At 44.4% G+C, this 13,953-nt stretch overlaps 1 protein-coding gene across 2 annotated transcripts in view; it reads right to left on the bottom strand.

Annotated features, from left to right (window-relative positions):
- Positions 1-1,802: 1,802 nt before the first annotated feature.
- Positions 1,803-13,953, bottom strand: part of vps50 (VPS50 EARP/GARPII complex subunit) — a 258,036-nt gene continuing 245,885 nt past the window's right edge. For both annotated transcript variants that reach the window (XM_055893594.1, XM_055893595.1), the window contains 3 exons: positions 10,243-10,364; positions 3,880-4,069; positions 1,803-3,548 (listed from right to left, as the gene is read on the bottom strand). In XM_055893594.1, the coding sequence (XP_055749569.1) occupies positions 3,429-3,548; positions 3,880-4,069; positions 10,243-10,364 (432 nt within the window). In that variant the 3' untranslated portion in view covers positions 1,803-3,428. The remainder of the gene's footprint in view (positions 3,549-3,879; positions 4,070-10,242; positions 10,365-13,953) is intronic.

Genomic DNA, 13,953 nt, shown 5'->3' with positions numbered 1-13,953 from the left:
CTACTATTCTACCTCTCAAAAGTAGGTTGAGACCCCGACTGAGTTTGAACCGGCCCTGGTGGTGAGTCAGCATGTCCAGTCTTTGACACTAAAGCAGTGTTTAATGCCATCGATCAGTGCTGCAGTAACATGGAGAACTTAATGTGCTCTGTCACATACTCTGAGGTACACAAACACACACAAAGGTGCAAGCATGTTCACACACACGCATGACCTCATGCACACATGGAGGTACACACAGCGATGTGCACGAGCACCCCTCCCAAGTCAATAAAAAGTCATGGGGCCCAACCCACTTATGGCTCATCTCAAACAGATAGTCCTGTACATCTCATACAGATAGTCCAGTACATCTCAACCAGATAGTCCTGTACATCTCATACAGATAGTCCAGTACATCTCAAACAGATAGTCCAGTACATCTCATACAGATAGTCCAGTACATCTCAAACAGATAGTCCTGTACATCTCAACCAGATAGTCCTGTACATCTCATACAGATAGTCCAGTACATCTCATACATATAGTCCAGTACATCTCAAACAGATAGTCCTGTACATCTCATGCAGATAGTCCAGTACATCTCAAACAGATAGTCCTGTACATCTCATGCAGATAGTCCAGTACATCTCAACCAGATAGTACTGTACATCTCATACAGATAGTCCAGTACATCTCAACCAGATAGTACTGTACATCTCAAACAGGGATGTTAAGGGCCTAGGACAGCAGGAGGAAAGGCTCATTAATTAAGCTACAATGTCCCCTGGTGCCACCCAGTAAAGTATTGTAGACACACTGTAAAAGAGATACATGCATAAATGAAGGCTAATATTGAACTAGAAACCGTATTTGACCTCATAAGGAGGGTTAAAGAGACCACATATACACAGAAAGTGTCATTGAAAGTGTTTTATATAAGATATCTTTACAAAATAGAGATGTGAGATACTGACCAACAACTACAGGAAGCTTAGGGTTACAGTAATTTTGATATATTTTTTTAAACCTTTATTTAACTAGGCAAGTCAGTTCAGAACAAATTCTTATTTACAATGACGGCCTACACCGGCCAAACCTGGACAACGCTGGGCCAATTGTGCACTGCCCTATGGGACTCCCAATCACAGCCTGTTGTGATATAGCCTGGATTCGAACCAGGGTGTCTCTAGCACTGAGATGCAGTGCCTTAGACTGCTGCGCCACTCAGGAGCCCAATGGTCATTGCAGCTAAAGGTGGCAAAACCAGCTATTGAGTGTAAGGGGGCAATTACTTTTTCACACAGGGGCATTGGGTGTTGCATAACGTGGTTAATTAAATAAATAAAATATGTATATATTTTATGGGTTAGTTGTTCACTCAGATTTCCTTTATCTAATATTAGGTTTAAGATCTGATAACATTCAGGGTCAAAAATATGCAAAAACAGATCAACTCAGAAAGGGGGCAAATACTTATTTTCACAGCACAGTATCCATCCATCTATCCATCCGTCCATCCATCCATCCATCCATCCATCCATCCATCCATCCGTCCATCCATCGTCCATCCATCGTCCATCCATCGTCCATCCATCCATCCATCCATCCGTCCATCCATCCATCCATCCATCCATCCATCCATCCATCCATCGTCCATCCATCCATCGTCCATCCATCCATCGTCCATCCATCCATCCATCCATCCATCCGTCCATCCATCCATCCATCCATCCGTCCATCTATCCATCCATCCGTCCATCCATCCATCCATCCATCCATCCATCCATCCATCCATCTGTGACAGAGTGAGCAAGGCTGGGTTTAAATGTTAGTGTGTTTATTGTGTTACTGTATAATCATCTTACTTTAGTCTACAGCACCAACATTTAACAATTTATTTTCACAATAGTGCCACTGGAGTTGAATAATATGTAGTCTAATTGTGTCTTTTTAAATATTCTTTTACAGTTGACAACAAGATACAGGGTACCGCCAGCAAACGGATGATAGAACACTTATAGTACTTATCATATAGAAATCGTCCTGAATCCAAATTGACAATAAATAAAAACGACATTTTACACATTACATTTACAGCATTATTTTGGGATAGTTATGCATGAAAACATAATGGAATCAGTTGCGATATCAAAAACGTATATTTTTACAGATGCAGTGACAATGATGGACGTTGTTTGTTTGGACAATAAAAACCCTTTTACATATATGACTTGGAAAGAAACGAGTGCAGGACGTGCAAGATATGATCTAAACCCACGTTAGACCTAGTGCATCATCTATAACTAACCATTCAATATGTTCAGAATCAACATTAGATCAGGATAAATCATTTATGGACGTAACAAAGTACAGGTAGTTATAGTCCTGGACGAACAAGCTCCGAGGTTCCCTTAGGTACAGCTCTAGGATCAGCGGATCAGCTTCCCCTCCCCCCAATCCTAACCTTTACCATTAGTGGTGGAAATGCAAAACTGACCCTAGATCAGCGTCTGTGGTGCGCTCACCCTGCACTACTGGAACAACAGAACAAACATAGTGCCGTCATCCTCATTAATGGATACTTGAAGGGCACTAGAGACTGGATGTCTAGATAGGCGTAACCCTAAAGGAAAGTATTTCATCAAACATCCCATGCTTTTTCACAAACTGTGTTTCTGCATACATGTGATACCAGGAAAAATGAACTTTTCCTGGATTTCAATGGAAAATGGAACGTTTTCTCAACTCAGCGCTATTTCAGTCGCTTAATAGTCATACAAGTCAAAAAGAAAATATTAAATGATTCAGTTTTTCCCCAGGGCCGACGTAGCTCCTGAGCGGTTTACAGACGGGCAGAAAGAACTACATTATGCTATAGACATACAGTAAGAGAAAAAGATAACTGTCTGCCAGTCGATTCACGCGTCATGGAGCATCATTCAGCATTTCAAGTCGTTTATCGTAAAAACAAGATTCCTTCCTCATATACATGTATACTGTATTCACGACGAACAGGAAAACGGAGTATCTCCGTGGAAACCTAGAAAACCCAGCGGAACTGTAAGCATATAGGACATCAAAATGAGGGACATACACAAGAATAGCATATATGTTCTGACTAAGTGTCAAATAACTAACATTCCTGTATGAGTGTATTTGTTAGCAGAAGTTCTTTTTTCATTGCTTCTTTTCTGTTCCTGGTAGGTATATGAGCATTCTAGGGTTGCAAAATTCTAGTAACGTTTGAAAAATTCCCAGGTTTTCCAGAAATCCATCAGGAAGATTACGAAAATCAGGACTAATAAAGTTATATCGGCAATCGTCCAGAGGATTTCTGAAACCCCTGGGTATTTGGAGAAAGTTACTGGGATTGCACAACCCTAGGGCATTCTAAAACAGCCTCAGGTTTAGGAGCCACCTTAAATACAATAACCACGTCTGTTTGTCTATCTCTTTGGTCTGTCGATGTCGTCGATAGCCGCCAGGAGTTTCTGCCGGGCCTTCTTGTTGATGTGAGAGCCCAGACACACGTTTACCAGGTTGGCCAGCTGCTTCATGGAGTACTCCTGGTGGAACAGACAGACGGACACACATTATGGACAGACAGCATTTATTCTCAGACAGCATTTAGTCCCAGACAGCATTTAGTTTTACCTCACAGCTTTCTTCACATGACTGAGGAGAAAGTGTCTGCCTATTGTAACAACTGGCTAATTTAACTGTGGTTAACTATTACGTTTTCACTGCACACGTTTTGGATACCAGTGATGCCATAGGCAAGCACATCATGAGATTTGTGTTCCACATTGCTGGTAAACAGGATGAGCTACCCCAGTAGAAATCCCATTAGCACATTGAACAGACTTAGTGAATAATGATCATTATACTGTTCCTCACCCTGTGGTTCTTAATGAACTGCTCCATGTCATTCTCAGTCAGGTAGTAGGCCTTGATGTAGGTCTCCACAAAGTCCTTGTCAGGGATGGGTCTCATGTCCGTCAGCTTCTCAAGCTTCATCAGGAACTGCTGGAAGTCCAGCTGCATCAGGGCCCGCCCTTCGTTACTGCACTTCTTCACGTTACCATAGCTACAGGACAGAACAGGAGACAAGTTGACTTTGTTGACTTTTGTATTATTTCTGCCAGACAGTAGTTCAGAATTTGTTTCGTTTTTGTTGACAGAAGTTCAGAATCCAGAGCAACGATCTAAAAACATGGGATTTGTATTCTTAGTGCCCAAGGCACATGAACGAAGAACAAAAATGTCAAACAGAAAATCTGACATCGACAGAGAGCAAATAAGCCTTAAGGGTTCAATTTTAATTCTGCTCGACAGTTTTCCTCAAAGCATCTTTTGTCCCAGACAGTTCAAGGGTTCTCAGTTTTAGTCCAAAAAAAGGTCAACAAGTAACATTTTTATATTCATATACCTTTCCAACGTTATCTTCGCAGTGTGTGGGGGTCTGGATTTGAGAGTGGATGTGTGTGTAGCGGAACACACAGTAGCGTGACTCTCAGGCTGCCTCCCAAAATGGCACCCTATTCCCATTATACTGCACTGCTTTTGACCAGGGCCCAAAGTAGTGCACTACTAAAGGAATAGGGTGCAATTTGGGATGCACACACAGTCATCCAGGAACTTGGGGATAAACAGGGAGCGGAATCCCAGAGACTAAACCCAGTCTGGGATGGCAGCTGAGAGGGAAAGACTGAGAGCTGAGAGGCAGACACTTGTGAAGGAGCTCCACAGGTCAAATACTGATACACAGGCCATGTCTATGATGATGTGTGAAGGAGCTCCACAGGTCAAATACTGATACACAGGCCATGTCTATGATGATGTGTGAAGGAGCTCCACAGGTCAAATACTGATACACAGGCCATGTCTATGATGATGTGTGAAGGAGCTCCACAGGTCAAATACTGATACACAGGCCATGTCTATGATGAAGTGTGAAGGAGCTCCACAGGTCAAATACTGATACACAGGCCATGTCTATGATGAAGTGTGAAGGAGCTCCACAGGTCAAATACTGATACACAGGCCATGTCTATGATGAAGTGTGAAGGAGCTCCACAGGTCAAATACTGATACACAGGCCATGTCTATGATGAAGTGTGAAGGAGCTCCACAGGTCAAATACTGATACACAGGCCATGTCTATGATGATGTGTCAAGCAGAGAATGAAGAGGACCCTGCACAGTTCATTACATGTTAGTACACCATTGGACATCTTTTCCCAAAACCATAACCCTGGCTTTCCTGTACTGTGATTCCTTTTCAAAACCCTAACCCTGGATTTAGAACATCAAACTCTAACTAACCCTAACCCTGGATTTAGAACATCAAACCCTAACTAACCCTAACCCTGGATTTAGAACATCAAACCCTAACTAACCCTAACCCTGGATTTAGAACATCAAACCCTAACAAACCCTAACCCTGGATTTAGAACATCAAACCCTAACAAACCCTAACCCTGGATTTAGAACATCAAACCCTAACTAACCCTAACCCTGGATTTAGAACATCAAACCCTAACTAACCCTAACCCTGGATTTAGAACATCAAACCCTAACTAACCCTAACCCTGGATTTAGAACATCAAACCCTAACAAACCCTAACCCTGGATTTAGAACATCAAACCCTAACTAACCCTAACCCTGGATTTAGAACATCAAACCCTAACAAACCCTAACCCTGGATTTAGAACATCAAACCCTAACTAACCCTAACCCTGGATTTAGAACATCAAACCTTAACTAACCCTAACCCTGGATTTAGAACATCAAACCCTAACTAACCCTAACCCTGGATTTAGAACATCAAACCCTAACTAACCCTAACCCTGGATTTAGAACATCAAACCCTAACTAACCCTAACCCTGGATTTAGAACATCAAACCTTAACTAACCCTACCCCTGGATTTAGAACATCAAACCCTAACTAACCCTAACCCTGGATTTAGAACATCAAACCCTAATTAACCCTAACCCTGGATTTAGAACATCAAACCCTAACTAACCCTAACCCTGGATTTAGAACATCAAACCCTAACTAACCCTAACCCTGGATTTAGAACATCAAACCCTAACTAACCCTAACCCTGGATTTAGAACATCAAACCCTAACAAACCCTAACCCTGGATTTAGAACATCAAACCCTAACAAACCCTAACCCTGGATTTAGAACATCAAACCTTAACTAACCCTAACCCTGGATTTAGAACATCAAACCCTAACTAACCCTAACCCTGGATTTAGAACATCAAACCTTAACTAACCCTAACCCTGGCCTTCTCAACTCTAAACTTCCAAACGTAGGCTGTGTTTACACATGCAGCCCAATTCTAATCTTTTCCCCACTAATTGGTCTTTAGTTACTGTCAAAAAGATCAGAATTGGCCTTACAGTCCAGCTCAGCACAATCAACCTGGATGCAAAAACACACTACCCAGTTCCCTACTAGCCCCCCACTATGTAACACTCTCAGAGATGTTGTGCTTGTCCCTCGTCTTTTTCCCACTTCATCACAAGATGATCAGAGGCGTTATATGAAAGCTTTTTATTTCCCCACATCGCCCGCATTAATGCCATGTCTCTCTGGCCTAAAGACGATGTCTCACCTGGCCGTATAAAACCCTGCCTACCAGTACTCCTACTTCACACATGCTTGCACACACGCATGGTCACGCACACACACCATAAATAATGCATTGGACAGAGAAAGAGGGTACAAGTGCTAATTTGAGGAAAAATGCATCAGTCCCTTTCAGGCCCCAAACCTTTGACTGACTAGCAAGAGAGATAGTTGTTATGGGAGCCATTTAGAATGTGTCAAGTGTTTAGAGGGGACTCAGGCCAGCCTTGTGTCAGACACGTTCCCTGTGGGGTCTCTATAACAGAACATATAACAGTCCTGGGAAGGAGTGTTGGGGAGAAGGAGGCACAAAGAGTTAGCTAGTTGCTACCATATGGAAGGGATGACAGGACTGAAGAAGAGTTGTCTCAGGAGAATGAGAGAAAGCTGGAGAAAAGCACTGGAGACTTCAGCGTTCCTAGCTTATCTAGTGGGCAATCTGCGTGTTTCTTTGCGGCACTCTAACATTTAGATATGTGTTTATTTATGACAAGCAGATGTTCCAACAAGAGGATGTTCAAAGACAGAGAAGAAAAAGAGGAGGGGAAGTAAAGAAAAGAGGTCAGGCTTGAAGCAGCTCGTGGTTGTGCCTTACTGCGGGAGAGGACAGGGGCTCCAAGCCGGCCATATTTAATAACTCACCTGAGGTATTTGGCATATGACACGCGAACAGGGCTCATATTTACGAGTATACCCCAAGAGGAGAGAACAGGACCATCAAACAAAAAGGCAAAAGACGTCAAAATAAGAGATGAACGAGGCAGCTAAAATTTCCACACCTCTCCAATCCACCGGCAGTAAATCCACAGGTGCATTTAGCATATCCCTGAGTGATGAACTATCACTATAAACCATCATTGAATGAGCAATAGGTTTGTGTTCACACATTTTCTTTTTCCTGCCGTGCTTATCATAAGATATTTGCTGGCATTACAACTAGTCAGCAGCTTTTTGCTGCTCATAAAAACATTACAATAAAAGAAAAAAGTATAATAAAATTCTTACTTTTAAAATACACTATCACATAAACTATATATGGATACAGAGGGCCATACTGACAATTTTACTGGAATAATATGAACGATAAGGCACCACTCAGACCCTCAATGAACGACAGGGCACCACTCAGCCCCTCAATGAACGATAAGGCACCACTCAGCCCCTCAATGAACGACAAGGCACCACTCAGCCCCTCAATGAACGACAAGGCACCACTCAGCCCCTCAATGAACGATAAGGCACCACTCAGCCCCTCAATGAACGATAAGGCACCACTCAGCCCCTCAATGAACGATAAGGCACCCATTCAGCCCCTCAATGAACGACAAGGCACCACTCAACCCCTCAATGAACGACAAGGCACCCACTCAGCCCCTCAATGAACGACAAGGCACCACTCAGCCCCTCAATGAACGACAAGGCACCACTCAGCCCCTCAATGAACGACAAGGCACCACTCAGCCCCTCAATGAACGACAAGGCACCACTCAGCCCCTCAATGAACAATAAGGCACCACTAAGCCTCTCAATGAACGATAAGGCACCACTCAGCCCCTCAATGAACGAAAAGGCACCACTCAGCCCCTCAATGAACGATAAGGCACCACTCAGCCCCTCAATGAACGATAAGGCACCACTCAGCCCCTCAATGAACGATAAGGCACCACTCAGCCCCTCAATGAACGATAAGGCACCACTCAGCCCCTCAATGAACGATAAGGCACCACTCAGCCCCTCAATGAACGAAAAGGCACCACTCAGCCCCTCAATGAACGAAAAGGCACCACTCAGCCCCTCAATGAACGACAAGGCACCCATTCAGCCCCTCAATGAACGATAAGGCACCACTCAGCCCCTCAATGAACGATAAGGCACCCATTCAGCCCCTCAATGAACGACAAGGCACCACTCAGCCCCTCAATGAACGACAAGGCACCACTCAGCCCCTCAATGAACGACAAGGCACCACTCAGCCCCTCAATGAACGATAAGGCACCACTCAGCCCCTCAATGAACGATAAGGCACCCATTCAGCCCCTCAATGAACGACAAGGCACCACTCAACCCCTCAATGAACGACAAGGCACCCACTCAGCCCCTCAATGAACGACAAGGCACCACTCAGCCCCTCAATGAACGACAAGGCACCACTCAGCCCCTCAATGAACGACAAGGCACCACTCAGCCCCTCAATGAACGACAAGGCACCACTCAGCCCCTCAATGAACAATAAGGCACCACTAAGCCTCTCAATGAACGATAAGGCACCACTCAGCCCCTCAATGAACGAAAAGGCACCACTCAGCCCCTCAATGAACGATAAGGCACCACTCAGCCCCTCAATGAACGATAAGGCACCACTCAGCCCCTCAATGAACGATAAGGCACCACTCAGCCCCTCAATGAACGAAAAGGCACCACTCAGCCCCTCAATGAACGAAAAGGCACCACTCAGCCCCTCAATGAACGAAAAGGCACCACTCAGCCTCTCAATGAACGATAAGGCACCACTAAGCCCCTCAATGAACGAAAAGGCACCACTCAGCCCCTCAATGAACGATAAGGCACCACTCAGCCCCTCAATGAACGATAAGGCACCACTCAGCCCCTCAATGAACGATAAGGCACCACTCAGCCCCTCAATGAACGATAAGGCACCACTCAGCCTCTCAATGAACGACAAGGCACCACTCAGCCCCTCACTGAACGATAAGGCACCACTCAGCCCCTCAATGAACGAAAAGGCACCACTCAGCCTCTCAATGAACGAAAAGGCACCACTCAGCCTCTCAATGAACGAAAAGGCACCACTCAGCCCCTCAATGAACGATAAGGCACCACTCAGCCCCTCAATGAACGATAAGGCACCACTCAGCCCCTCAATGAACGATAAGGCACCACTAAGCCCCTCAACGAACGATAAGGCACCACTCAGCCTCTCAATGAACGATAAGGCACCACTCAGCCCCTCAATGAACGATAAGGCACCACTCAGCCTCTCAATGAACGATAAGGCACCACTCAGCCCCTCAATGAACGATAAGGCACCACTCAGCCCCTCAATGAACAATAAGGCACCACTCAGCCCCTCAATGAACAATAAGGCACCACTCAGCCCCTCAATGAACGACAAGGCACCACTCAGCCCCTCAATGAACAATAAGGCACCACTCAGCCCCTCAATGAACAATAAGGCACCACTCAGCCCCTCAATGAACGATAAGGCACCACTCAGCCTATCAATGAACGATAAGGCACCACTCAGCCTATCAATGAACGATAAGGCACCACTCAGCCTATCAATGAACGATAAGGCACCACTCAGCCTATCAATGAACGATAAGGCACCACTCAGCCTCTCAATGAACGATAAGGCACCACTCAGCCTCTCAATGAACGATAAGGCACCACTCAGCCCCTCAATGAATGCTGCAATATATCTGCTGAAAAACGTATAGAAACCAATAAAAGTATTTTGTAATTCAAAGTAAGCAGGTAGGAGTTGTTTCTCTATCTTCTGAAGCCTACTTACCTCTCCAATGATATCTGCAGAAACATTCATATTTTTAACTACAAAATCCGTCGAAGTATTTTGCACATGCAAGTAAACAATTTACCCTTCCACCAGAGTCCTGTTGGCCAGACGGATGCAGTGTTCCCACAGGACATTAGACACAGGCAGAGGGACCCGGACGTGTCTGGACACATCACCCAGCCTCTTGTTAAACTCTTCAAACTCCTGAGGAACAAAAAAACATAACATTGGTTAGTTTTTTTAGTCATGTTTTTAGTCCAGTGATACATATTTTACAAAGAAATTATTGGAGGTTTCAAGACTTCTCAAAATCCCCAAAGGGTCACGTTAGCTATAAAAATTGTTTTAGCAGAGGTACACGACATCTCATTCCAAAATCCTGAGAATTAATATTGAGTTGGTCTCCCCTTTGGTGCTATAACAGCCTCCACTCTTCTGAGAAGGCTTTCCACTAGATGTTGGAACATTGCTGCTGGGACTTGCTTCCATTCAGCCACAAAAGCATTAGTGAGGGTGGGCACTGATGTTGTGCGATTAGGCCTGGCTCGCAGTCAGCGTTCTAATTCATCCCAAAGGTGATCGATGGGGTTGAGGTCAGGACTCTGCAGGCCAATCAAGTTCTTCCACACCGGTCTCAACAAGCAATTTCTGTATGGACCTCACTTTGTGCACGGGGGCATTGTCATGCTGAAACAAGAAAGGGCCTTCCCCAAACTGTTCACAAAGTTGGAAGCACAGAATCGTCTAGAATGCTTATCACTATGCTGTAGTGATAAGATTTCGCTTCACTGGAACTAAGGGGCCAAGCCCAAACCATGAAAAAAAGCCTCAGACCATTATTCCTCCTCCACCAAACTTTACAGTTGGCACTATGCTTTCAGGCAGGTAGCATCCTCCTGTCATCCACCAAACCCAGAATCATCCGTCCGACTGTCAGATGTTGAAGCGTGATTCATCACTCCAGAGAACACGTTTCCACTGCTCCAGAGTCCAATGCCGGCGAGCTTTACATCACTCCAGCCGACGCTTGGCATTGCGCCTGGTGAACTTAGGCTTATGTGTGGCTGCTCGGCCATGGAAACCCATTTCATGAAGCTCCCAACGAACAGTTCTTGTGCTGACGTTGTTTTTCCAGAGGCAGTTTTGGAATCTCGGAAGTGAGTGTTGCAACCGAGGACAGACGATTCTTACGCACTACGCACTTCAGCACTCTCGTTCTGTGAGCTTGTGTGGCCTACCACTTCACAGCTTTGTTGTTGCTCCTAGATGTTTCCACTTCACAATAACAGAACTTGACCAGGGCAGCTCTAGAAGGCAAAAATTTGAACTGACTTGTTGGAAAGGTGGCATCCTATGACGGTGCCATGCTGAAAGTCACTGAGCTCTTCAGTAAGGCCATTCTACTGCCAATGTTTGTCTATGGAGATTGCATGGCTGTGTGCTCGATTTTACACACCTGTCAGCAATGGGTGTGGCTGAAATGTCTTTTGTGTGTGGATGAGCTAAGGACCAGCTCAACAGATTCTACTGCAGAGCTGGTGAATAACGTTGGTCGACATTAACACAGCAGAGCAGACATCCATGTAACCTTTCAGCCCTCACATTCTCCCCCTGCCCCACAGATGTCCCAGCAACTCTTGCCATACAAGATGGCTGTCGGCCACGCTCCATTCCAACATGAGCAGCGGAGACATTCAGGACTTGTTGATTCAGCTGGTCAGGCCCTTTCCTCTTTTCTTTCATTTCACCCCAAAAAGAGACTAGATGTTTTTTAGACAAAGATGGATCGCTCTGATGTTCTCCACACGCCAAAACCTACATACATCACTGTGTTCTTACACCTTGTTTGTTGTCGAGTCAAACGTACAGACCAGGAAGTCAGAAAAAGGCCAGCCATCTTTCAAAACATTTTCCTCATTCACTTCACCGTGCCAGATGCCTTCTCAATTTGGGTGACTGATTCGCTGTGAACCTAAACCAAACACAGCAAAATGCAGAGCACAGGAGAGAGGTTGTGCACACTAAGGTATTGCATCTGAGTGGCATAATTCCCAAGAATAAATAAAATGACATGTCATAAACCTAAAAATATGTTTTCTCCCTCATTATGTTGACTGCTTGAAAGTAATGAATGAATGTCTTCTCAAACAAAAATGTTGTGCCATCACATTTGAATAACCTGGTTAGTAAACGAGACAATGTCAGTGCCTGTGCAACAATTGCCAATCGAATGCAAATATAAGCTAATTTTGGACGCTAATATTCAACAGAAACTCATGAACACAACATTTTAAACGATACAACATCATCTCCTATACAATACAACCCTGTATCAATAACAACCCATACTGAACGACGTCTATCTCAGAAATAGATTGGATGACCAGCAGACGTTTGAACCTGACACTTATTCTCTTGAAATAAAAATAGTAGCGCTTTCCTACCTAATATCTTGTTGAAATATATGTCACACACACCTTTTTTTTTACTCTCAGGTCTACTGCGATCCTTGATATGGCGAACACATTTAAATCAAGCCAGTGAAGCAGACACTTTTCGGCACACTATTTGGCTTATACAAAATGAGATTGGCTTAGAGCGGCTTAATAATGCTTCCATAGAGCCGTCTTCCAGCCAGCCGACCCACGGATCCAGAAAGGCGAGCCCGAGTGAAAACTCCCAAGAATTGGAGGCGGTGAGGTGGTTTGCTCGGAACGGTTCAGGATTTAAAGCTATGGCTGCTCAGGCAGACATGCTCATGCATATTTGAGGGATTTTCTTGGCTTCCGGCTCGCAAATATAAAAACTGTAAAACACCCATCTGTTCCTCAACACTAGATCCCTTTCTCTCCGTATGCTCCGGCTCCATGCTAATCACGCCACGCAATGGCACGCGTCCCCATGCAAATTGCATGATGGGATAAGCGTAATGCATGAATACTCATTTGAGAGAAACCTTTAAGCCTGAAGATAGATACAGTAAGGGATGAAGAGGCTCACCTTTCCTTAACTTCTTATGGCTGGGGGCAGTATTGAGTAGCTTGGATGAATAAGGTGCCCAGAGTAAACTGCCTGCTACTCAGGCCCAGTTGCTAATATATGCATATTATTAGTAGATTTGGATAGAAAACACTCTGAAGTTTCTAAAACTGTTCGAATGATGTCTGCGAGTATAACAGAACTCATATGGCAGGCAAAAACCTGAGACAAAATCCAACCAGGAAGTGGGAAATCTGAGGTTTGTAGTTTTTCAACTCATCGCCTATCGAATATACAGTGGGATATTGGTCATATTGCACTTCCTAAGGCTTCCACTAGATGTCAATAGTCTTTAGAACCTTGTTTGATGCTTCTACTGTGAAGGAGGGGGGAATGAGGGCTCTGAGTCAGGGGTCTGGCAGAGTGCCATGAGCTGACCACGCGCATTCACGTGAGAGTTAGACCTGCGTTCCATCGCATTTCTACAGACAAAGGAATTCTCCGGTTGGAACATTATTGAAGATTTATGTTAAAAACATCCTAAAGATTGATTCTATATTTCGTTTGACATGTTTCTACGAACTGTAATATTACTTTTCGTCTGAACTTTTGCATGGACTTGCCCGCGCGTAGTGAGTATGGATTGTGTACTGAACGCGCAAACAAAAAGGAGGTATTTGGACATAAAGGATGGACTTTATGGAACAAATCAAACATTTATTGTGGAACTGGGATTCCTGGGAGTGCATTCTGATGAAGATCATCAAAGGTAAGTGAATATTTATAATGCTGTTCTGACATCTGTTGACTCCAC

The sequence above is a fragment of the Salvelinus fontinalis genome, chromosome 32 (assembly GCF_029448725.1).
Source record: "Salvelinus fontinalis isolate EN_2023a chromosome 32, ASM2944872v1, whole genome shotgun sequence".
Lineage (NCBI taxonomy): Eukaryota > Metazoa > Chordata > Actinopteri > Salmoniformes > Salmonidae > Salvelinus > Salvelinus fontinalis.
This window is presented reverse-complemented; position numbering and strand designations above follow the sequence as displayed.